This window comes from Passer domesticus, chromosome 8 (genome assembly GCF_036417665.1).
Source record: "Passer domesticus isolate bPasDom1 chromosome 8, bPasDom1.hap1, whole genome shotgun sequence".
In the NCBI taxonomy this organism is placed as follows: Eukaryota; Metazoa; Chordata; class Aves; order Passeriformes; family Passeridae; genus Passer; species Passer domesticus.
In genome coordinates, this window is record NC_087481.1 from 31,895,058 (window position 1) to 31,921,420 (window position 26,363).

The window sequence follows — 26,363 nt, forward strand, 5'->3', positions numbered from 1 at the left end:
TACAATAAATCACTTGCTTCAAAAATAGACCTTGTATTTAGAGCAGCCATGGAGCCAAGCTGCTCCAAGCACACATCATTCCCTCAGTGTATATTTCTGCAGCTCTGTTAATAGTTAATTTTAATTCTGCTATGCAGAAGTTTTTTTCACTGGGGAAAAAAACCCACCAAAACCTATTAAGTTACTATGCTTGTTTCTAGCCTGCATCATAAATCAAATCGAGGTTACCTATGTAGCTTTGATTTTAGCTGTGCACACCTGGATGTATCACTTTGCAAGATGATTAAGCAAGTTGTAAGATCCTGAGATACATTCTGTCATTAAAGATTTCAGATACTACTTATATGTGTAAGTCTTGAATGCAAGACTAGACTTCCTGTGCTTCACATGTTTAGTAGACAATGAATCCAGACTATGGCAGATTGAAGTTCTATTCAGTTTGAAAAAGAATAATCTCTAGAAAAAGCAATAAAAGCCTACCTCATTGGTTTTATACTGAAATATGGGTTTATTTCTAATTGCAACCTTAAGGTACACTGGCTCAACACTGTAATTTAAAGAAAGCATAAAACAGTACCAACATAAAGTTGTTTCTGTAAGAAATAATATGTAACCAAAATGGTCAGAGAAATAAATGGTTTTGCCTGGCCTATTCTCCACGTATTATTCTAACCACGGCATGCTTGTGTACCTGCATTGGCTGTGGAATCATGAACAGGTATTTCCAAACAGATTTGAATGACAACAGGCCCGTTCAGAGACAGAATGAGCCATAATATAAAATTGATCTGTGTATTTTTTTAAGACGTGATCCTTTCAAAGCCATGTTGGGGATGGCTGGGTGAGAAACTGTGACCAGAGATCTGCTTCCAACATTTCCCTTTCTGAATTGCAGCACCCTCCCTATAAAGGATCCTCATGTAGATAGTGCCTCTCCGGTGTATCAGGCTGTGCTTAAAACTCAGAACAAGCCTGAGGATGACAGTGAGGACTGGAGCCGTCGCTCTGCCAACCTGCAGTCCAAGTCCTTCCGCATCCTTGCCCAGATGACTGGAACTGAGTACAGTAAGTTGAATGGCAAAACATCCCCCTCATCCTGATTTTAGATTCATGTCTCTTCCTCACTGCCCTGGTACTGGCCACTGATACTCAGGGAATACGCTTGTCCAGGCTCATGTAGTTGTCAGAAGGGTGAAGATCCTGGATGTATCTTGAGAGAACTCAGAAATCAAAGTGAACAATCTCGCCTTACGCTTTATAAAGAAAATTCTTTTGCCACAGGCCTCAGCATAAAAGTATAACAGATTGTACAGTAAATGAGCATTTAGGACACCATAGTTATTCCTGCTTACAAATTGAGTCTCTGCAGTGCAATGTTTGGGTTTCCTGCAGCCGAGACCTACAGACCTGTCCATTCTTTAGACAAAAATGATAAACAAGTCATGTCTCCTGTAACAGAAGTGACTTCTGGAGGTCAAAAAAAATCAGTAATCACCATTTGTATGGAACCTATGTCTCTATCAGCCCTATTATCTAACCCTAGATCTGATATGAACATCACAGAGCTTTGGCCTTGTTGCCAATGGAAATGTTTTTATGGCTACCTGGTACTCAGCTCACGGGTGGTTCCTGATGTAAAGAGAAGGAAGGTCAGGGCCTTTTCCCACCTCAGGGGGAAATATTTAGTATTTCCTTCCCCCCTTAACGTGCTGCTGCTGTCTCTCCTGCTTTGTACAAAACAGCAGGACCTCTCTGTAGAATCATTGCCTACAGCTGTGAAACACTGCTAATAATGAATGGGAAAGTAGTTGTAATAGCTACCTTCCTCCTAACATCCTCCTTCTTGTCCCTAGGGAACTGCTATCTTCATTATATTCTTTCAAATTCCACTGCTGCAAAGTCAGTGTGAATGCACCTTTAGATAGGCTTTTGATAAGTTTCTAAAGAATTTAAAATAGCATAAAGCCAATTCCTTTCTTTCTGTTTTTTAACTGAATCATTTTTTTCTACAGTGCAAGATCCAGATGAAGAAGCCCTGAGGAGGTCAAGGTAGGCAAGTCCCTGTGAAAAATACAGCTTTCTCCTTCCTGATAACCCAATAATGTTTTAAAATGGCATTAATATGAACTTCCTTTATTATATTTTTGTCCTAAAAAATTCTAACACATTTACTTAAAAATTACTAAAATTAAAATGCATTGAGAGGCATTTGAATGAGAAGGATAACAAATCAGCATGTTTTTAGGACAAACAGTGCAAAATTGCTGAAGTGTACGTTCAAATCTGAAAGCTCTCTGCTCATGCAACTTTCCTGTACTGGGTGTGTGGATGTGATGAGTTCCAAGCCCTGTGTAACTACTTGAATGTGTAAGTGGATAAAAAATATGTAATGTTGTGATAGCACTGAAATATGTGAGCAATTTATTTGGATGTCCCTCTGATTGAGATTTGATTCTCCTTAAATGATACAGTAAAGGAGTTGTTTCCATTCATACCCATACTCATTGGTTTATGTTTTATTTGGAATAAATATGACCTAAATTTGTAGAATATGGAAGCACAGGACTGCTTTTGCTAATGGATAAATTTATTTGTTTCATATGATGTATCAAAAACACTGAAAAAGAGGATCTGTTCAGAGACATAATATGGAATTAAAGATTTATCATCATCCTGCATAGCCAGGAAATAGATGTATTAAATATTACTGTGTTGAGCTTAAAAACTGCAGTTGAGTCAGAAGCATTCTGCATGCAATCCTTAATTTCTGTTTGCCTACTTCAAATCCCTGTTTCATTGTAGCTGCTCTAAGTCACCAGCTGGGTTTGTGATGTGTTTGGTATTCAATCCACCTTTACTTTTTCTATTTTATATTTTACTGCTCTGTGGGGTCTTCAAAGGTTCTGAGTTTTTGATCACAGTGCAGGTTGCAAATGTTGAATCAGTAAGAAAGAGAACTGCTGTCTTCCCTGTGAGAATACAAGAATGCTTTCAGTTGGTGTTTTCTGTAAACCCTCCGCTGCAGTTCGCCCAAGTTCATGGCTGGGTGCCTGAACATCAGGCTTGACATTATAGCCCTCAGGGATTTGTTTCTTCCCTCAAATATGCAAGCCTAATTCTCATTACATGTATTGTGCATTATCTGTTTTGATGTAATAGCACACATCCAAATCCTTATTATGATGGGATTTAAAGCATTGTGCTGAACTTAACATTGCCCATTCATATCTGAGAGTAATATGTGGTTTTAAAGAAATAATCTCGCTAGGTCTAATCCGTGGCTTTGGAAGATACAAAATCGTGGAAAATTGACATGGCATGAGATACATTGACAATAATTACCTGATAACACATCAACACATGTAAATTGCACATTCTATCCAGTGTAATTCCAAGTACATGACTACATCCACTATGCTTTGCACATTTTCTGCAGTCTTTAGGTATCTCTGTGTTATTCTTTTCTAGCCCAAGGATGCTTCTGGTTATGTTTAGGCACAGCTGAACAGGTTTAAGGTGTGCATTGATAGTAGAGGCATAAGAGAGCATGTATAGGTAGTTACACAGGGACAGTGCAACTGGTGTAAGCTCTGGTGCAAGGAATGAACTGGAATCTCCTTCCTACCCCACTGAGAGCATGGCACCATCTGGGGGCTTGATACTCACCTCAAACATTGGACAAACTCCACTGGGGATTTGGCAGCAGGACCCTGGCTGTGCAGGCATCCATCACTGTGGCCCCAGGCAGGCTGAGAGCAATCTCCCCCTGGTGTTTCTCTTGTCTCTGTGTCAGCTCCTCAGTGTAGCCAGCAGGAATCGCATGGAATGGCGATCAGGTTTCTTCCAAACACTTAGGAGTGGAGGGAAGAAGGATGTAGCTTATTTTTGGCAGAAACGTTTTACATAAAAATAGGCACTTTTAGATTGCTACTTCCAATTTCATGACATATGTCCAAAAAAACCCATAAACTTGGGAATTTGGGTGGCAGAACGTTCCTGTCAGTTAATATTAATGAGTGTGTTGTATGACTGTCCTTTGCTCATGCTGCTGCTGTTTTGAAGGCACACATAAAGTATAACTTGCTATGAAAACTGCTCATTGCTGGTGTGATGATTGTTGTGGAATATTTTCTGGAGAGATGGGATCCATTTCAAGCCAAACAGATGTTTCTGAATACCTTTTCCTTGAATGGAGGGGTAATATCTTCAAAGCAGTAAGGGAGTTCTTAAATTATATGTCAGACCCACTGGAGCTAGTATATTCTGGGGTAGCTGGGAAAAAATGCTATCAGAAAGTTTCAGCTGGAAATACTTTATATCTCTTAGTTACCTAAAAGCATAAAAAATAGTTTGAGAAGTCATACATCAAGACTCCTTTAGGACTGTTACTTGCATGGCACTGTGTTATTAAGCACAAAAGATTTAGAAATATCAGTGAATTTGTTGGCATTTACTCTGTTTATTGTTTTGTGCTTTCCTCAGCCTGAGGAGTAAAACCAGCCCAGTCTGCTCCTTTCTGTTTGGCTGGTTTCACTCTCAAGTTCCACTGCATTAACACAATTAATTGTCTCGTGTTTTGAGTGTAAATAATGAGGAAAAAAATGATCTTGTTTGCAATGACTGCAAAAAGTTTTGCAAATAACGAGAACATTTTCTTTTTCATTCTGTTTGATATACTTCTCCTTGACTGTGCTATCATCTCACATCTTCCTTCTTCCACTTTTTATGTACAAAAGCTGAATTTAAGCTATAGGGTATCTAGAAAAGATTAAATCCTGAGAGATGCTGAGCATGGCTCAAGCGCCCCGGTCTGCAGTCAGGGGTGGCAGGAGATGGCCACTATTTCACAGGACTCTGCTTTGTAAATCCCCTCCTTTGCTTTGTGACACAAGTGACCAGAAATATCTGTGCAAAATGTCAACACTAATACTCACTAATTCTGAGGAAGCTATAGAAAAGTACTGCTGAAACCTGGGGTTGGTGGTCCTTGAAGGAAGGACAGCAGGTTATATATGGGCCGACCTAAGTGTTAGAGAACGGAAAACAATTTGCATTAATTCTGCACTTGTATGAGTTAACTTCCACTGATTCCTTAGTTGTGTGAGAGGGAGGGAGAAGCCGAGAGAAACTGCTGGGAGGAAAACAATGGGATTACACTGCATTTCTAGCAAAAGCAGCCCTGTAATACCAAGCACAAGTCAAAGAATAAGTTATATCAAGTTATTCTCAGAAATAAACCACTGCAAAACCTTTCACACACGCTCCAAAAAGCATCACCCAGCCTTCACTATGCTGATTTGAAAGCTGAGGAAAAAATCCAAATAAATTGCCACTGCCCTAGTTGTAAGGCAGGGGAGTGGTAGCCATGGTCCCTAACCCCTTTCTTTCTCCCTCCTTTCTTTCTTCTGTGTATGTGTGTCTCTCTCTGTCTCTGTCTCTCTCTTTCCTCATGCCACAGGGAGAGGTTTGAAACGGAACGTAACAGCCCACGCTTTGCCAAATTGCGCAACTGGCATCACGGCCTGTCCGCGCAGCTCCTTAATGTTAAAAGCTAAACGCCCCAGTCCGAGGGCAACCACAGAGTCCCAGTAACACATTAACTGCTGGCCTGACTTAGAGCCTCAGCCTGCCACTCGTGCAAAGACGTGCTGCTAGGCACTAGGTTTCTGTTAGCCTGTTTTCTTAGCCTGTTAGCCACTCACTGTCACCAAAGGTGAAATCATGACACAACCCAGGACATGTTCTTCATGATAAAGTAGTTTAGCTTTTTTCCTTTATTATCTCAAACTTCAGTGTACAGCCAAACATCACTATTGTAGTCTCTTGACTTCAATTCTAGAAGAAAATGAGAGGAAGGTTATTGACAGTATTTCTTTAGGAGGAAAAAGAATGAGATTTTCAGAGTTTTACTGTTATAAAGATAATGAAGTAAGAGAAAGAAAGTTGAAAAGGAAAACTGATTGACCTAGACTTTGCTAAATGTATAACACACTTAGTTTGCATAGTTGAATGATGCTGTTTGAAATAAGATATTAGCAATGTGAAGTTATATTTCAATATATTGCACTGGCAAAAGTCATTTACTGAAACCATTGCTGTAAGTTTTGTGTTGGAAACTTTAATTTATCATTATATGAAAGAGAGATAGCTGAGGTTGCTCAGAATCTGCAAGGAAATGACATTTTGCTAGAGATGATTTAGGAGTGAGAAGAATATATCATACTGCTGGTGCACTGAAGCTTTTAAAAGCATCTTGTAAGTTTTAAGGAATATGTTGCCCATTCTGTATTGCTCTTGCTTTGACTCACATCTTTTCTGTATATACCAGCATGCTTTATCTGAAATAAAAGGTTTTAAAACTAAAATCATTCTGTGCCTATTTTACACAGTACTTTATTCTGTTTTAATACAATAACTGCTTCAAGTGATTCTTGAAAGAAGACCTTTTCTTTCCCAAACATAAAATTTGGTCAGAAAGCTTTCCATTATTAACTGTAATTATTATTGAACTGTAAGTTGTCTGAATTGGAATAAACCTGATAAAGCAGTTGAGTTAGGTACCTTTATCTGGTAGCAGTAATTCCAATCAAAGGGATTAGTGCATGAGATCAGATTGAAACTATTACACTTTTTGCTGCTTCCAAATTTGTTTCAGCAGCTCGTACAAGAACCAAGTTCATTCAAACTCACTTTTTTTTCTGTGTTATAGAAATAGGGAAAAGTTACTGTTCATGGAGAATTTTGCATGAATCAACCAAATACTGAAGTGTTTAAAGGATTATCATACATATATAAAAAACCTAATTCTTCAGTATTACTTAAGAGTACATAAGCACTAATTCCTTTTAAAATGCATTTCACTTTTCTTAGCTAAATACCAGGACATACTACTTAATTCACAACATGAATTTATATTTTCCATATGGGAACACAAACAGATTCTGATCACACTATTTTATTAGTACCTATGGTAAATCAGCATCACTGCATGAAATAAGAGCAACATTTTAACTTCTCCTGATTGTTGCCAGGAGCAACCTTTGGTGAACCAAAGTGGTGGTGAATTTTATTTATGTATGGGAATTTTTGATACAATTTAAAATATCAATAGGCAATTACAATTTTTTTCATAAACATAAAATGTACCTAAGTAAAATAATCTTCCAGTTCTAATTTTCAAACAACTAGATATTTTTATGAATAACTAGTAATACAGTCTCTTCATGGTAACAATTGTGCATCCTTAATGTTTTATGAATATAATACAGATACTAGTCATTTCCAAAAGTTCTAGTGCATGTGTTAGAATGCAAATGTCTAGATTATATTTCAATGTTTACACTTAATGTTATTTTGAAAGGTATTTTAATGATATAAATTCAGTGCATATAAACCATGTAATCATATAGGGCAATTGTTTTAATCCTCTTTTCTGTAGGATAAAAAAGTGAATCTAACATTCTCCAAGCTTGTAGAATGTCAATTCTTTATGCAGTTACATGGAGAAAAAAAGCAATAGGAAAAAATCTTGAATATCTGGCAGCTTTTAGAACTGCTGCAATGTTAAAGATCTTTTGTGAAGGTGCCTTCATTAATCCTTACAGCAAGATTTTTACTACAGTATATTTCAACTGCTTAGTCCAATCCCTTTTAAAAAATCTCACAAGTGATGGACTTTTTATGTTAAAACTGTCAATCAAGTATTTCTATGTCATTTCCTTTTTATATTTAGACTAGTAATTCCTCAAATTCCTCAAAATTCCTCTTACTCCTCAAAGATCTTCTTTTATGTTGTCATGGTGATCTTCAAGTCCAGAAAATTAATGTCATGGCTCTTTTTTTGTGTAGCTCTGAAGAGGCCTTGTTTTTGCTTCCTGAGGAGTGGGCAGACTTTGTCTGTAAGGCAGAGAAATTTGCCTGGATTTTCCACTCTACTGCATATCATTGCTAGTGACAGGAACAAACCTGGGCCTGATAAAAAAGCATTAAAGCTTAAAAAAAAAAACCCAATAGCTTTGTTCAAGTGAAAGGGCAAGCCTAGCCTATTATATTTTAGTATGTTCAGGCTTATCTCACTCTATGTGGCTTCTGAGTGACCAACCCTATCTTGCAGTGTTTTCTGAGCACTTGCAGAAGGAAAATCACTCACAATTAATGGCATTGCGGCTTAAAATAGGTTCCTGATTGAAGACTCAATGAGTCATGCAATTCTTTAAACCAGCACTGATGATAGGCAGGTGTATCTGTCCCATGCTGAATATATTTTGACCTGTGACGGCTCTGCTGAGCAGAGGACAATGGTTGGTGACAATCCTGTCTTCTAAATAACCTCCATGCCAAAAATAAAGTAAAACACAGGATGTGGGTAGTCATATGCACCCCCTGCCCTTCCCAATATTGCCAATAAAGCGTAGTGTTATAAGCATTTAATGAAGACACAGCAAAGCTGATGCCAGTAGGAAATCAAAACCAAAAGGCCTTCCAGGTAAATCTGCTTGTCTGGTTATGGCACAGGGACATGCTCCTTTTCTGCTGTGGTACGAGGCTGTTTGAACTGAACTAACCTGTTTCCTGAGTCCTGCTGGCCTGCCTTCTGCTCCAGCAGCCCCCTGACCTCCTGCAGTGCTCAGTTTGCAGCAGAGGCACTGACTGCATGCAGTGTGTGCTGATGGGACATGGCTGCAGCCTGGCTTTAGGAGAGCGGGTGTGACACCTTGACCTCTTTCCTTTCATGCATGACAAAAGCACAAAAGGAGGAAGGTTCTGTGGCTCCTTCCCTCTCCTCATGCCTGCCTGCACAGGAAGGACAGTATGTTTTTGCTAATATAGAGGTCACTTCATTGCAGTTTCTCTCTCATTATGCACAACTGGGTGGAGTATATCTTCCAGAGCAAGGAACACGTATTTCTGGGACTACTTTATCACTTTTGAAAAATCCAACATCACAGAGCTTTCTGAAGCCTTCCTTAGGGGCAGAAGTGACACCAATTTTTTACTTGTGCACTCTGGTTACCACAAGAGCCGAGTTGATGCTGTAGCTTCTTTAGCTGTGTCTACCATGAGCTTCAGTGACTGGGATTATATGTATCAGAAATTTAAATGGGTCCTTACACAAATTTGAGTTTGCAAAGTTAAAAAGCCAGAGTTTTGGTATGGTGCATGGTATTACCAGATAATTATTTTCTTCAATCAGTTTGCCTTTAGTTGACAGCTTTCTGCAGAATACATGAAAATTAATTGACTAAAACTTGCTCACAAGCACAATAATCTCCTTGTTCTATGGCTGCTAATCAAAGCCATCTGACACCACTAAGACAAGCTAAGGTATCTTGATTTCCTTCCTTTGTTGGCCAAAATTTCCAATGATTAACATTGCCCAATTGCCAAAAACCTCCTATCTGCTGCTCAAATTACCAGAATTGCTACTTTTGAACGACATGGCCTATCTTTCCACAACAGCTTGTGAAACAAAGCAGACTTCTCTAGGTAGATTTCCCACTTTAGGAACATAACAAAAAATTAACAAGCACATCAACTTAATATCTTCTAATCCCTGCTTACACCTGAAGAGTGACAAAAGTGTAGGAACGGTGAAATAACTCAATTGTCTCCATGGAATCTTGAGTGAAATCAGGAGAGAAAATTGATCAAATATAAAGTCTTTCTTCCTCTAAATATTCCTGGAAGTTCTACAGGAAAAAAATTATTAGGGGATCCTAAATCCCTTGTTTCCAAGTCAGTTGCCTGTAGAATAAATTGGTCAAAGACAGTGTAAGGTACAGTGTATCCACTTCAATGTACCCACTTAAAATTAAAAGAGTGAAGCCTCTAATGCAATTAGAAAATACCATGAAACTTTTCTCAAAACAGTTTATAAATAAAGTAATGCATAAGCTAACAGAGCCTGTTAAAGCTGGAATCAAACTTTGGGTGTGGGTGTACTGACCTATGTGTAGCATCTTATATTTACCACCTCCTGCATGTTCCTGTCCACCATTTTGCATGATCAGAAATTAACTTTCATTTTTACTGTGTAACCTTTAAAATATTTAATATACATCCTTCAGCTGATGCAGGTGGCTAACCAAGACATGAGTGCTGCCCTTCTCTCTGACTGCTCAGTCCAAAAAGGGAAAATCTAACATGCAGCAGGTTTTCCAACAAGCATTCTAACTCAGAGGCACTCAGCTGGGGTCTGTGGATCATCAGCTGGCTCACAGCTGTGCTTAGGGTGAGCTGGAGAACAGCACTGGCACTGCTTCCTTTTATTCTGCTTCTAAATTGCATTAATGTCAGCAAAATTACCCTAAATACTAATAACTTCCTAATAGTTCATTTCCATGTAAGATTTTTGTTGTAGCTGACCCAGAATGTTATATGATTACAAATGAGAGAGAGGGAAGGTAAGAAAATCCTTGAGAGAGTTTATGAAATAAAATTTAATCCACATTCTGAAAAAATGACAACCATTCTAATTCATACCGCTTAGATAATTGATTCAGGAACTGAACAGCTCAGACATGTTGCTGGGTTTCAGGGGCAGCTTCAAACTTAGCTTAATGCCATGTAGAGGAAGTATGAATTTTCTTATCATCAATGTGCACAAATTAAAAAGTAGGTCTAAAAACAACCCTCTGAAAGTGAAACCTCTGAGTTCTTGTTCTTTCCACAGCTTCTCTGGAGAAAAGTGAAGTCACAATGAGAAAGAGCATTTCAGTGAGAGGGGAATCGTTTCCTGGCATACAAAACCCAAACTTGTGCATTGGTTTTGTCTGTAGTGGTCAGGAACACAGACTGAGAGTTTGGATCCTGTGCTCAGGTGCCTGGTGGCAGATGCCTGCACTTTACTGTGGGGCTATAGAAAGCTACAGGAAAACATTCAGTTAAATTGAATTGCACTCTTAAGGCCAAGATAGGGAATAATTATCTGAATTAAATCCCAGCTCAGAATTTTGCAGTCTTTGTTCTTGCTAAATTGATGTATTTATCAATAAGATTAAATTTAAAAATGTAGTTCATATGCCAAATATCATGATGTAAACCTTGGGCAAGAGTTACCTTATCTTTCCCCAACACTAATGCTGCTGTATGTCCAGCTGCATTCATTCTGTGCCTGTTAAATGTAACAGCAAACCTGTAGATGCCACTAAAATGCATTCTTAGGAGGGATTGGCTTGGATTTTAGTGAGCTGCTTTGATTGAGTTCTATACTATGTGTTGACAACAAGCTGCTGGTTGTTTTCCACTGAATCTATGATAATGCTTCTTCTCTTCTGTGGCACTGTCTGCACAAACGAGGAAACCCCTGTGAGAAAAGTATTTCCCTGTTTTGGAAAGCAAACATAGTAGGATATATTGCAATTGTTTTGGCGTGGGCTGCTCACATTCTTAACTACAGTGGCTGAAAAAGAGAGACTAGCCCTTTTCCCCCTTTTTGTGATCCCAAGCTGAAGTGTTAACTAAACCAGCATGATAGTCCTCTTCTGTCCTCTCCAGTTAACTGCCTGTCATTTCTTTGTTTGTCTTCTGGTGTCTTTGTTAAAATAACAGAAATATAGCATGGGGGGAAAAAAGGCAAGCAATCTCAAAAGTCATCTGACCATGGAAAAATTCTCAGCTGCATATACAGAAAGGTAGAAATAGCCTCACTGGATCTGAGCAGCAGTTAATCTAGCTCAGTGTCCAGTTTCCAACAGTGTCAGTGTCTCATGCCTTCAAGACAAAAAATGTTTGGAAGGCAATTATAGAATAGCTTTCACACAACTTTACTCACAGACATCCAATAAGAATTCCTTTTAAATTACTTTGTTATTTTTACTTCTTAAAAGGAAATTTTATTTTTTGGCAAATATGTTTATATAAATATAAGTACATGCTAGGATGAAAGCCTTAAGTCTGATTAGTCCTGCAAATCCACACTATACTACTAGAAAAACAGAATTTTTAATTTCAATAAATATAGACCCTAATAATCTGTATGTTTATTTCCCCTTTGAAAAAAGATTGTGTATCTATCAGACTTGGTAGAAGACTATATTGGGTTCTCAATACAGTAAAATACTGATGAACTGAACAGATATATTTATTTTAAAATTATAATACCTCATTAAAGAGAGTGAACTGATATTTTAAATACTCAGCTGGGGTTTGGGGGAGCTTATTTCAGTTCTTTACACTGCTGTGGACTTTCTTTTAGACCATGAACAAATCTATTAAGTTTTAGTCTCTCATTTGTAAAATTAGAAAAATAGTCTTGCTCCACAAGAGTATAGAGAAAAAACTCAATTAGAATATTCACTTTTTGCTTCAGTACTGAAAGAGTAGTTGAAGGACCATGTGGTCCCTTGAGACACCTCATGTTTCTTATGTCACCAGGTCTTCATTGCACATCGTATGATTCTGTCTCCACATTTTAGGGGAATAGAGCAGAGCTTTTCAAGAGATCTGTTACTATCTAAGAAGAAGGTAGATGGAAGGTGCACCACCTCCACATTTCAGCTTGCCTGCTACATGTACATGTTTGGGAATCTTTTGCATTTGGTTCCCAAAAATAAAGTAGAATGGGAAAGCATTCCAAAGTCCTGTACATACAGTTCAGATTTAACCTGTTTATTGAAAATTCTGATGATTCTCCAGGCTATTTTTAGGGTCCAATAGCACACACAAGCTTGGCTTGCAAATGAATTTGATTTCTGTTACTCAAACTATTCTGATTCTTGTTGGTGTGTGGGAGGGAAAGACTCTATTTCTATCATTTCACTCTGCCTTTAGCACCATATCATGTAGCATATTTTATGAGAAGAAAACGTTTCATGATTTCTACTGTATAATGTCCTGTGGAATTGGGAAGACAGTATGTTGCATAAATAGGTCTTGTTTGAAATACAAGTCCAACATTTAATGAAATCTGTGGGAGTTGCACTGTTCTCTCAGAACAGTCATTGTCTGAGGCCCTTCTATCAAAAGCCTTTTCAGTGGGGACTAAAAACAACAGCACACACAAAAAAAAAATCCCCCACGGTAATTTTAAATCTCTCCCAGATAGCTCAAAACTGTTATTCACTACTGTCAGTTATTGCAGCAGCCTGTGTAGACAGAGATACAAACAGCTCATAGTATTCTGAGCCAAATTCTTTCATGTTGTGAAGGTATTGACTTTACTGAGCCTGCCTGAGGGATGTATTTGGCTCAAAAGTAAAGTTACTTCTGCATTTAGTTAGCAAAAAATGTTTTGATTGTAAAGGCCAGAAATACAGTCGTCGGTTCCTTAAAATGCAAGTATTGCCAGTCAGAGGCACATCTGATCTTGAGCCTTTCTTCTTGGTAGCCAAATGGGAATTACTGCTATTGACTGGGAAGAGAAATAGGTCCTCGAAGCAAAACCATGAAGAAGTGTTATGTGCCTTTGAACTCATTTTCCCTTTTACTCTCTGCCTTTTCATTTGTTTTATTCTGTGGAAGTATTTTTACTATACTTCTCTCTCTGATTTCACCTTCACAACTCCCCTGCTGTCATCACTCAACATTATCCAATATTGTACACTTGGGGAAAAAGCTTTTGTGAAATACCGACCTCAAAGTGACCTTGAGTCAAGTGACTTGTTTTTGCCTTGTTCAGTGTAGCCACAGCTATTGGAGCAGAAAAGTTAGGATTAATTACATTAATTGTAACAACAGAGGCTTAGCACTGCTTCAGCCTGACCTCATCTGCCTGCCTTTTGGTCTTGGCTGTAATTTCTCATAGAGCATTTGGCAACACTGGAGATAAATAGTGCTGTATTTTGTTTCTAGGCCTGACTGTGTTCCTTAACACTGTTGCATGATTATGGCTCTTGGTAAATTAACATTTCCCACACCTGCACAGTCTCTAATCCATCCTCCTGCACCTTGTTTGACAGCTGGCATTGCAGTGAACTCACAGCTTGGTTACCATAAGGGCAGTGTTTGGTTTCTCATTGCTTCAGAGTGGTGAGCCATCAACCTCGTTGAGGGATTCTATTCAAGGCAGGCTCTTCTGACCACAGGAACATCTTATTCACACAGACACATGTGAGGGGCATTTCCCAACTTCTGGGTTTCAATTCATTTTAGGGCTACATTTTAGTTAGAGGTTTTAAAAATCCGTAGAGAACGCCTATGCCCAAGCCTTTGCTGATCTTAACTGGAATGGTTTTTATAACTTTCTTGGAACTGAACTAAGGAAAGAATATGTGACTGTACATATATGTGTTAATGTATGAGTACATAAACACAATACTGATAATAATGTAGAAAATATTAAGAATGGCCTTCCAAACATAATGTAAGTTAGTGATTGGAGCCCAGCAAATCCATATAAAAAGTGCATGTATTCCTTTTTTGTTTTCAAAGGGTGCTTCAGGAAGAAGGTTCACTTGGGTAAATGAGGACATTTGCTTTGTGCTTTGTAATTTTACACTTAAGAAAAGTGTTCTCATTTGGTATATTTCAGCTTTAAACCTGTTGAAATTTCAGCACAGTTCCTTAAATAGGAAGGGATGCAATCACCCATTGAATTGCTAAATAGTGAGACTATCTCAATTACTTAAATAACTGGATTTCAAACTTAGGTGTTTAAGGCTAATGGATTCTATTCTTTATTAAATTACTTGTGTTTTAACTTCTTACAGATAAACAATTGCTGGCATTTAAACAGATCAGTTATTTTTTAAGTGTGTATGTGTGTTTACAGAATGACAGCCCAGTTCTCTGTCAGTGAAACTGAGGCCGACTTAATCATCACCTCAACGAAGGAATGATTTCCAGTTGAAGGAATTGTTTCTAATCCAATTTAGGTTGAGAAAACTGGTATTTGGATAGGGCAGAGAATTTTTAAGTGATGCCAGGCATAAGAAATCCTTTTTGTGTAAGTCTTTGTTAACCATTTAACTGCTGATCACTTCAAAATATTGGGTCCATGAGGATTGCCCAACTCTAATTATTTTTACTGCTTGAATTTGGCATCCAAGTATGTTCTGCTGGAATATCATTGAATTATTTTTTTTAAGGAAACTTATTAAAGTCAAAACTATTCCTGAAATTGTATACACACAAACAATGTCTCATTTGTAATTTCCCTTTTATTTTATTATTGAAACAAAGTTGTTTGCAAGTGATAAGAGGCATACAGCAAACTTGTATATCTGGTGGTTTCACCTGGAAAGCTGAAGAGGTTCCTCACAGCTATATTTACAAGCAACCACTCTAGGATGCTTTTTGCAACCAAACATTTCTCCCCAACCCATGTTCTTCTTCCCTGGTTGTTTTGGGTGGGGGTTTTTTGCCATTGCTGGCAATTGCATTTATTTCATGCTGTATCCCCTCCTTTCACAGAGACAAGGAAAACCTTGCAGCAGCATCAGAAAACAGGTAATGTTTGCTGTGTTTGATTTACTTCCTGTTAAGAGTGTATCTTCACTTCCTCCGTATTGTTCTTACCTCAAAAACATGAAATTTATATACTGTTTGAGCAGATGATTGAAGTAGAGGCTTCAGCTAAGTGGGCTCATTAGGCATTTTTTTCTCATGCACTGTGATGTGGAACAGGTGGGGATTGTGTTTCTCAAAACTTATAAACCTGAAAAATAAGAGGTTTTAAATCAAATATTCTTGAAATTGAGTACTGTGAGTTTGTGATGGAGTTTTAAGAACAATTTCTATTTTAAACTTTGTCTAGACTATTCAAGATGTTTTTAAAATCTAAATAAGATTATCTTTTTAAAAACATTTATATGTCAGATCTTGATTGATACTCAATGGATTATGAGGTTCAAAACAGTCCCTCTGTAAGTTCTTTCTCATCAAGTTGTTTTCTCCCAAAGGATCTCAGAACATTTTGCAGTTAAGTGTAGAAATGTTATTTTCCATTAGTTCATTTATTAAAATCCACAGTACACAGGTACTTCTTAAGTGAATCTGACCAGTTGTTTAATGGAGCAAAGACAGGCTTCTTAGTAGTTAGTCATTAAAAGAATTTTATACTACTGCTTTTCTCTTTGTTTTTGATTCCTGCCTCAGTGATATGCAACCACTTTTTATTTTGGTTTTTTTTTTTTTTAAGACTGCTTATATTTGAACGAAGGTTGCATAGAGTTAATATCTGAGTGCAAGCAATATTTGTTAATAATGACACAAGCAATGGCAACTGGCACTTGAACAGTTGGGAAAATTGATTTTTATTTTTAAATGAATAATTAAAAAAGAAAGGAAATAAACCCCTTGATTCCTGAATATAAATTAAATTGTAAAGAACAAGCGATGCATGTTAGAACTTCACCAGCAGTTTCATTTGTGTAAAACCATTTAAAGGACTATGCAGCTGCTTCACTGAAATCTCCTTTTCTTTTAACTATTATTTTATTTTGCCAGGGACATTTTCTGATATATGACTGGTGTTATTGTCCTCCTATGTTGCCTTAATCTGGTGTGATCTGTCATACCACAGCCTTTCTCCACCTCCATTACCATCACAGCTCTGCTTATTTTGATATTCATAGCAATATGATTTCCAGATTTAACACAAGGTACCTTTTTTAATTTGTCAAGCCTTTCCTGGTCTTAAGCAATAATTAACCAACGAACTATCAAGATTACTTCATCTCCATTGTCATTATGATCTCCAGCTCCACCTGTGGCTGGAATTCTGTCCGTCCCTCAAACCCCTGCTGTTCCCTAGGAAATGCCTCATTTACAAACACCCTTGTAATCTCTGTCACCCAGGCCTGCAGGTACCGCGCATGCGCCCCAGTATGTGACCTCGAGTATTTGGCATCCTCCTAAGTCATCCACCAGGGATGCCAACACTGCCAATGCTCAGCCAGTGGCCTCCAAGGGGTCTGTGAGGCTTGGAGCAGGTACAAGCCAGGGGGAGGCCGGTGTTGGCCAGAAAGCCCCTCTTGCTTCATCCAGTAACCAAAGGTACACTGTGCCGTGTAACTGCATCACTGACCCGGTTTGGAGCTTTGCAATGGTTTGGTAATAACAACCTCTAACTCCTTCAGATGGAAATGCCCACTGCCTCAAAGGCAGATGTTCCAGTTCTTCCAATTCCAGCAGCTTCTGGATCGTGTGGGTGTTACATTTTCAGTGGCTGTCATAGGATCACACCTACAGTACAGAGACAAGTCATTAAGCATCTTCAGCAGAGAAGCAGCAGCTGATAGTTCTGTATTTTCAGTGGATTCCACAAACATTCCCATATTCAAATGTTAAATCCTTCCACATTACAGCTTTCTCCAAATGCTTTCTCTGGAAAAAAATACTTTTTTTATACAAATGATGCAATAACAGATTTTTTTTATATCCATTTTAGTTTTGGTTCTCTATATTTTTGATTCTTTGCAAGTGATCTGTTGGAGGATTAGAAACACAAAAACCTTCATGCATTACATAAAGGAGACTAAGTGCTGTTTTAATCATCCACTCCATGTTATTGGGATAGAAAGTCTCAGAACTTAGGACTTCACTAAGAGAAAAAAGTATAATCTACCCTTATATTTTAAATGTTAGAGTGCATTTGTTGCTGTGTTCTCATTATGGTTGTTAACCATTATTATCTTCTTAACCTCTACTGATCTGTGTTCCTTTTCATGAGTGAAAATCAGCTGAGAAGAAATGTGTTTGTTTTCATCCACCTAACTTACTTTTATGTTTGTTGCCACAAATATGAAGATGTTTGATTTTTTCAGTGTCTTTTAAAATACAAAGTACTGTAAAATTTTAAAGTCTAGAAAATTACTGTATTTAAAAACCAACCCACCAACCAAACAACCAACCAACCAACCAACCAACCAAAAAACACTCTATAACCTGTCATAATGAAGCTGTTGCATTAGATGATCTTTTTTATAAAGCAGCACTCAACATTTATCGAGTCTTGAAATTCTTCTGTTCTTGAATAACTAAAATGAAAAATCAGACTGAAAAACTAGAAAGGAGGAGGATAAAAAACAGTTTGGCTATTGTATCTGATAATATAGATAAAAATATGTAAAATTTATAGTTGCTAAGTTAAGACCAGTCAAGTCAGTCTTGATCTCATTCTGTAAAACTGTTTTGAGAATGTTATCAAGTGCATATAATATATGTAACAAAACCACTCTGATTTTTATGGTTATATCCACTTCACTTATATTTATTCCAATTCCTTGTTCTGATAATTAACATATTCTACTATGAAGGAAGGTAAGCAAGCCTCTAACATTTTAATCACGTAAAAAGAAATATTACAAACACTATGCAAGATAAAATTTGTTTCTATTTCTTTTAAACTTTAAAAGGTATTCTATTATACTTGGTTTTATATTATTTATATGGGTTCTTTCTGTTCATATATGTCTCCACACAGGTCCACACATATGGATTGGGTTTTTTTACTTTCCTGTCAGTATTTATCACTGAATATGTATTTTGATTATTTTGTAGATTGTTACAATTAAATTGCAATTAATTACATTCACTGTTCTCTTCAAGATATGAAGTCTTGAATCTTCTGAAATCTGTAGCAAATTCCTTTTCACATCAGTGCAAATAGACAAAATAAGTGAAATCCTAGTTTGTGTTTGTTTTTAACACAAACATTAAGTTCTATTTTTATGTGCAGCATAGTTTCAATCATTTCTTCTTTGCCAAATCAAAGATGTGTAAGTATGTAAGATGAAAACTGTGACTCCACAGTTTTTAGTGGGGTAATTCTGGTACCCACTGTGGCACAGGGAAAATGTCAGTGTTGGAATTCAGTACCAGAATAGCTGTGGTGGATAATACACAGCTATTCTGCTACATAGGCTGTGAAATTGGTAGACTACTAGTTAATTGGAAGAATTTACATCATTAAATACATCAGGATAGAAGAAATCATCTGACTCTCAAATGCATATTACTATGGAAGAACTTCTGCAAAACTGTTACAAAACTAGTTGTAAGGATTTGAAAGCCAGAATTGCAAACTGGGTGATTATTTTCAGGAACTTACTTATTATGTACATAATTGTAGATGAATCTCCATAAGGGAGGAAATACCAATTTCCTGCTTTTGTTGAGGGCTGCATTCAACTTTGAGGTTTGTGGGTATAACAACCAGCTTCTGTTTGAGCTAATCAAACAAAACATTCAGCTGAATAAAGTCACCATCATGTAGACTACTGAACTGTAGAAGAGGAGGTGAAGGACAGGAGAAATGGGACAGTCCCTTGGAGAACCAGGGGTATCCCAAATTCAGAAGTACCAAACACTCATTCTAGGTCCTGAGGAATAGAACTTGTCAAATCAGTGCTTCTGAGAGAGCAAACGAAAATATGAAATAATTTGCACAATGGATGGTAATTCTGCTTAGGAAAAAAGGCTGAGAGAAAGAGTTTGGAGGGCTAAGGTTGGCTGAAGAAACAGCTGTGGAACTGTGGGATTTTTTTGTTATTTGATACTTGCTGTGCTCAGGAAGGAGCATTTTGGGTATTTGTACCTTGAGCAAGAGAATCACTGAATTCCAGCACCTTGATAGGAGTAATTTGTAAGAACACAGAGATGTGACAATATATTTATGACATAGGTCCAAAGAAGTAGACATATATCCATCATGTTTCTAGGCCACTGCTCATGGACAAGACAACTATGTACAGTGATGCCCTGATTTAAAAAAAATACCTGCTATCTTTGCTCCATTTGTCTGTCTGTAACAGATGAGTAATTTTCAAATTTGAGGGAGGTGATGGAACACATTAATAGTTCAACAGGTTACTTAAATGGTCAGAGGATACAAGACTAGATTATTATCATTCATTTCAATATAGTTGATGGAATTTGTATGAGCTCACAAGACTGTGACAGGCTCTTCAGAGCCATTTCAGTCCTGGGGGTGCCACATTTCCTACCACTGGCATCAGTGGGAGCAGGACTGAAGTGCTCTTTAACACCTGGGGTAAATTTCAGTCAAGTAGGACCTGCATTGCAGTCTGAACTGCACAATGGAAAAGGCTGAACAAATATCTTTTTTTTCTTTGCATAATTGTGCTTTTCCCTCAGTAACCCAGCCAGCTACTATGTTTGCAGCTGCAGGTTCAAACATAGTAGGGTTTATGCTCTCCATGTAAATGCGCGCCTTCTTAAGATGCTTCTTGTTTTATTTAATTTAACTCTAATTAGTACCCCTGTTGAGCATGCCCCGGTGGCTCCCAGTTCTGCTGCTCCTGCACCACATGCTTCAGCACCTCAGCCTGCTACTGCTGCTCCAAACCCAGCCAGCCCGATGGCAGCACCAGCCACCACCTCAGTAGTGCAAGAGTCTTTCTCATCCTCCTTCCAAAGGTAATGCTCCGTTGCTTTATACCCCTCTGGCTTTGGAAATGCTGCATACACATTCTTAGCTTAAGAATGTAGTATGAAAAGCTATAACCTGGTTTATATGCTTTTATATATTTGGGGGGGGTGGGTTTTTTAGGTTGTTTTTTTTTTTAATGTGGGCTTTTTTTCAGTTTTGTGATATGTTGCTCATGTTTGCATAGAATTTGCAAAATAAAACCGCCCTAAAAATAACTTCATTTTCAGAAAGCGAGTCTGGGCTTAAAATTAGAAATATTTTTACACCACTTATAATAAAACCAAAACAACTCCTCATATTAGTTGCAGTGAATTAAGATTCTTTTAATAATGTTTCTGCAGTAGGGTAAGAAATGGAAAATCAGAAAATGTCATTTACTCACATGATTGAGCTTACTGTGTCACAGCAGATATCAGTAAAGCATGGTGGACACTTGATGATTGACTTGCTCTGTAAGTTAAATCAATTCATTTCTATTAGATTTATCTGATCTTTTTTTCCTAATGAGAATTAGCCTTTGAGCGGAAGTTTCAAGGAGATGCATTCCTAACACTTGGAGCACAGTAGGAGTTACAGTTGTATATTAAAAACTGTCAGACAGCTTGTGAGGAAATGTGTGGGATTTATACAGCTGTCACTTACATTACAGTAATTTTGGAGATAGTAAAGAGTTTTTTGGTACATAATATTCTTTTATCTTTGGGGTTTGGTACATGAATATTCTGAAAATATGTCTATTTTAAAATGCTTTTATGCATGTTTTTAAAATCATATTGAAAAACATATTTCCAGTAATATAAACCACCTTTAATTGATACCTCAGATGTATCATATTTTAGGTATGTATAAATGGAATTGGAAATGTTCTCTTGGCTCTATTTCTTAATTAATTTTTGGTAGTTGACTTGCATTATGTATATATACCAACTAATTAGTTTCTCACTTTGGTCAGTTTTTACCTAGCCATGGCCTACCAGAATGAACTGGTTTTATTCCAGACAGCAAAGGTGGTTTGAATAAAGTCTTGTGCTCAAATTCAGGACTGCACTTCCACATAAAATAATGATAAGGTTTAAGTAATTTTTATCCCTCAGTTGAAACCATAGCATGAAGAAAATGTATTACCTAGTATCTGTTCCAGACCAAAGAAATGCCTCTACTAAACTAATTGTTCCAATTACTTCTGGTTTTGATAGGACAATCTTCTACCTGGTACTGTTTGCATTGTAAAATGTTTATCTTGTATTTAGACTCAAACATCTTCAGATCTTTCCGATAAAAGCATGTATCATTGACAAAAGTCCTGTCCTGTAATATTGTCTGTCTTAATTATTGATAGTTTGGTTTTAAAATGTTTCCATAATGTGTGCATTTTGCCTTGTGCTCTGTAGGATTGTGCTTGGTTGTGCTAGTCTGTAAGTCTGCAGATGTGTGCTACAGGAAACCTGTTCCTGGCAACTGTGCAGCAGTCTTCCTGTATCTGAATCCTGCCAGAGCTTGGTTCTGATGCCATGATTTGTGCCCCTGTTAAATCATTTTGTTCATGCTTTTATGTGTCTTCTGCAGAGTTCTTGCAGCCCCCAGCTCTCTTTCCCAGCCTAAGCCTTCCCATGGGCCCAAGAACATGTCATTAGCAGCTTCCACTATTTCATCTGCTATCTCATCTCAGTCTAGGTATATCTGTAAAGCTCTCTTCTTTTAACCTAATTTGTTTTGATTTTGTATTATGCTCTCTGACATGAGGTTTTCAGTTTCTGAAGGGATTGAATTGGGAGTGAAAAAGCACAATGTGTTTAAAAGAACAGCCCCTTCCTCATCTTCTGCATGACAACCCAGCTAGGAAGCAGCTACGTTTTGATGTAGGATGTGTGACCACAAGGTCCTCTTGGAACAGAGATGTTTCACTTGGTTGGTTTGTGTTGCTTTTGCCATCCTGAAATGAAAATATTTGTCTAGAGACACTGGGTGAGAATGATGGACCTTTTTTTTTCTTGGTGAAAACGCAGGATCACAGCAATCTTTTATCACTAGAAAGAGAGAATGCTGCTGTACTGCCTCGCTTCCAAGCCTTTTCACTGCTTTCATAACACTTTGACCACTAACAGAGGAAAAAGCAGGTGATTTGAAGACTCATTTGAACACAATTTGAACAGTCTTAAGAAGTAATAAAAAACTAAATCAGCAATACATTTGTGATTGTAATTAACACATTAATGTGTGGTTTATCTTTATATTAAAAAATAGTTAGGAATCACCCAAGGTGTTTGATGTTTGAAATTGACAAAGGGCACAAGCTTGAAGGCTTGAGTATAATGACGGCATGAGGTATAATGGTATTTCTCAAGAAAATCACAGAACAGTTAAGTGCTTGGCACAGGAAGTATTTAATAGCAGTTCGGTTGGCTTCACATCACTGAAACCAGTGCAAAAATGCTGGTACAGAACAAACATCAGAAGAGTTTTTAGTTTTAGGATGTGAACATGTGTGTTTCCAGCCATGGGACTTACATAGGGGAAGTAATCCCAGTATAGAACTGATGGAACATAAGGAATAAAACTGACTGCTGATGAGTGGAAGTACACCAATTGTTACATTAGTTTCAAGAAGCTCCTTCTACTCAGGTAAGATTCCTTGCTTTCCAAGCAATAATAACTGCATATTTGAGTTTGATTAAGCATTGGCATGCAAAACCTATTACTTCTTCTGAGCTACAGAAAATACTTGATTTTAGGGATTCTTTCAGCTGAAGATTGAAATCAGTCAGAAGATGAAATGAAATGGAAGCTTTGGTGACTACTCTGTCCAGACAGAGCACATCTATTCATGTTTCACCAGTGTATGTCTTAGGACCCATCTAAATCTTTCCTAAGAGCTTGTTTTCACTCCTGCCTTGGAAATCATGGAATCATAGAATGGATTGGGCTAGCAGGGATCTTAAAGATCATCTCATTCCATGGGCAGGGACAAGTTAAGCAGCAATTATGCATCATTTACATATAAACAGCTAATCAGTTAGTATAAAGATAACCAGTACTTGCTGACACTACTTGCATATCTTTCTTAGAGCTAATGTAATACTATTTTTTGATTGAGCTTTTTTCCATTTCCCTTAAATTTTATATGCATTTAATGGGAGAAGAGAAGGAGTGTGAGGCCCAAAACCATATTAATTAATTTGTAGTTATGTACCAACATGGACTAATCGGTGTGAAACAAAATTTTAAAGAGGATAAGAAAATGACATTGAGATATTGAGGCATTTGAATTGAAAGTAAATTAGTGAAATAGATTGACATGGACCACTGCTGCTTTTCCTGCCCCTTTGAAAGGAAGTGACTTGTCTGGGGAGGCTGCATCTCCGCTCTTGAAGGTTTTCAAGACATCACTGGATAAAGCATGGAGCAACCTGGTCTGACCTCAGAGATGGCCTTGCTTTTCAGCAGGTTAGATCAGATTCTTCCTGAGGCCTATCCAACCTCAAAATGTCTGTGAATCTATGAAAAACATCTGTCCATTTAAAAAAGAAATGCTCTAATCAGACTCCTAAAACCTCTTGCTGGCACCTGGCCACATGTAAAAGATCTACAGCATATCAACTTTATACACTGCTGCTTTGTCAGTGGATGACACAAGTGTGATGCTGTCATCTGCTTCCCTGTTACCAACAGGCAAAAATTACTGTCTTGGCTTCAGCAAGTCTTGGCACATCAAGGGCAAATCAGAGCCTTTAGGACCTGTAAAAATTTGGTTCCCTGATAATCAAGTACAAGAAGTGAACTCTGCTTGGTTGGTTGGTTTTGGATGGCTGTCTTGCAGCTGGAATAGGTTCTTTATCTTGGTGCACTTCTTCCATGTTTGTTTTTAAAAGTGTTGTGTGTTATAGTTAGTGTATTCAAATGTAAGGGAATAAAACTGGCTTCTAAATTGATTTATAATTCAAATTTTTGAGCATCTGGTAGTTTTCATTTAGAAATTACAGCACTGTTTTACAGGATGGGGATATCCTCGGGTAGATGAGGCTGAGATTTTATCACCATTCTTCCACTGTTAGGTGTTTTTTTTCTGTTTAGTTGCTTTAAAAACATCCACAAAGAAAAGGCAGGAAGATTTCTCGATCAATATCCTTAACTATTTAAATCTGATTTTAAACTTTAGTAGATCCTGTTCTGTAGTGACTTAGCTTTTGTGAGCATATGCATAACACTTAACATGAGTAAAATCTTTATAATGTTTCTGAAGAGGAGTGTTTGAAGTAAATCACTAATCTTTAACAGAGTGTGTTACTCTTTTACATCTGCAGTGAAATCTGACTTACTGTTATCTGTTCCACTTACAATCTTACTTAAAAGAAGCAAGCACAGCAGGAGAGTTTTGAATAAGCTTGAAGCTCTTCAGGGATGGGTTATTCCATCCAGAGGGTTAAAGCAGTGTACCCTGTGCAGCAGCACTCTGAGAATACAAAACCAGGAGAAACAATGGAAAGAGTTACAATTATGGTTCTGAAAGTCAAGTGTAGCTTCTGATCCGGAGATTTTAATCCAAGCACTGTGTCCATGGTAAAGGGAAGAAAAACTCTTCTCCAGAAGTTAGGATAATAACTGGTATAAGGCAGACTCTTGGTGGCTCTGGGAAATGTGGGCTGTGCCCCTGTGGGATGGGATTGATGCTCTGTAGCCCTGCACTGCCCTGCAGACAGGAGCTCTGTTCATTCTGAGTCCTCTTGTTTCTCAGATCATACGTTGTGCAGGCTTTCAAGTACTTCCTGTATTTGCATAAATGACTCATTTATGTTCTGAAATTACACTATTTCCCCAAGAAGAAAATAAATCTACCTGTTTACTTAAGACTGTAACAATAGAAAGGTTCTGCGAGGCAAAAATTGAACATGGTGGGTTGATGTTTCTGCTTCAACTACACCAGCCTGTCTGTCCTTTCCATGGGGTTGTCTGAGCTGCCTCACAGGCTGGGGCACTTCCCTGATATTTGGCCTTTGGTTTATTCAAGGTTTGCTTTTCAGATTTGATGCAATGTAAACTTATGACACTGAGAAAAATCCCTTGTATTTATTTTCTTTCTGCTAATAAAAATAATTGGAGTTCCACAATCAAATAACAAGATCAGATGAGACTTATGGAGCTCTCAGCTCACTGACTTATGTTACCATTTCAGGTTTCACTGTGATTCCCAGCTTGAATAGGAAAACAAAATGTAATGTAATACTCATATATGATTATAAATATGTACATGTTGTTTAGTTTAAGAGTCCTTACTCATAGAAAATTCATTCTAGGGCAAGATATCCCAATCTTCTGTGTATATTTTTTCAAATACCACTTTTGTCTCATTTTAGTTTCAACCGGCATTCTTCCACCTCCATCAGCTACCAGTCAAAGCAGAGGTATAAAACTGTTTTGTGCAGCTATTCTACCTTAAAAGCACTTAACAAACCAGTTTATTGCTACCAGTAGGCATCTACTGAAGCGTTAACATAAAAATGATCTGCTTAGAAATATTTACTCTTTCTTTTTCTGACAACTAATAGTTTTCAGAGCCGGTGTTTAATTTGCTGCCTGTCACATGCCATTGACTGCTACAGATAAATCCAATGAAGTTGCTTTCACTGCTTTTTGAGATGCCAGTGCTTCTTGATCCATTAAAGCATCTTTGGTCCTTACAACATCTTTTTATTCTTTCTTAATTTCCTTATTTCTTCTTTCTTCTTTCTTTTTTTTTTGTTCTTTTAATCACATGCCATTTCCTTTTCTTCAGCAGAAATGCTGATAAATCTTTTCTTTCACTAAACCTTTAATGATGTAGTGTAACACTTTATTTCTCTTTGATAAGCTTTCTTACCTTTCTTACTGTATTTATTATGCATCATACACATGTAAAAGGGATAAAAGGATTCAGTACTTTTAATTTTGCTTTGATTTTGGTACTATGAATGGGGGGCGGCGGGGTGTTGTTTTGGGTTTTTTTTCAGCTTCATTTCCCTGAACACAAGGAAATCTGTGGTATGGTTTTACTATG

At 37.5% G+C, this 26,363-nt stretch overlaps 1 protein-coding gene and 1 long non-coding RNA gene across 11 annotated transcripts in view; one reads left to right on the forward strand and one right to left on the reverse strand.

Annotated features, from left to right (window-relative positions):
• The window catches only part of LDB3 (LIM domain binding 3), a 114,804-nt gene that overhangs the window by 69,535 nt on the left and 18,906 nt on the right, over positions 1 to 26,363 (forward strand). For 4 of the 10 annotated variants that reach the window (XM_064430102.1, XM_064430108.1, XM_064430103.1 and 1 more), the window contains 5 exons: positions 896 to 1,065; positions 2,013 to 2,049; positions 15,352 to 15,387; positions 20,158 to 20,319; positions 25,684 to 25,731. In XM_064430102.1, coding sequence (XP_064286172.1) covers positions 896 to 1,065; positions 2,013 to 2,049; positions 15,352 to 15,387; positions 20,158 to 20,319; positions 25,684 to 25,731 — 453 coding nt within the window. Of the gene's footprint in view, positions 1 to 895; positions 1,066 to 2,012; positions 2,050 to 5,458; positions 6,364 to 15,351; positions 15,388 to 16,737; positions 16,936 to 20,157; positions 20,320 to 21,898; positions 22,007 to 25,683; positions 25,732 to 26,363 lie in introns of those variants that run through there. The other 6 variants (XM_064430112.1, XM_064430105.1, XM_064430106.1 and 3 more) reach the window with 6 other exon arrangements.
• Positions 15,994 to 26,363, reverse strand: part of LOC135306369 (uncharacterized) — a 38,577-nt gene continuing 28,207 nt past the window's right edge. Inside the window, exons 4-6 of the long non-coding RNA XR_010367185.1 lie at positions 24,668 to 24,782; positions 20,715 to 20,782; positions 15,994 to 17,124 (exon numbers count right to left, since the gene is read on the reverse strand). This is a non-coding gene — a long non-coding RNA (uncharacterized LOC135306369). The remainder of the gene's footprint in view (positions 17,125 to 20,714; positions 20,783 to 24,667; positions 24,783 to 26,363) is intronic.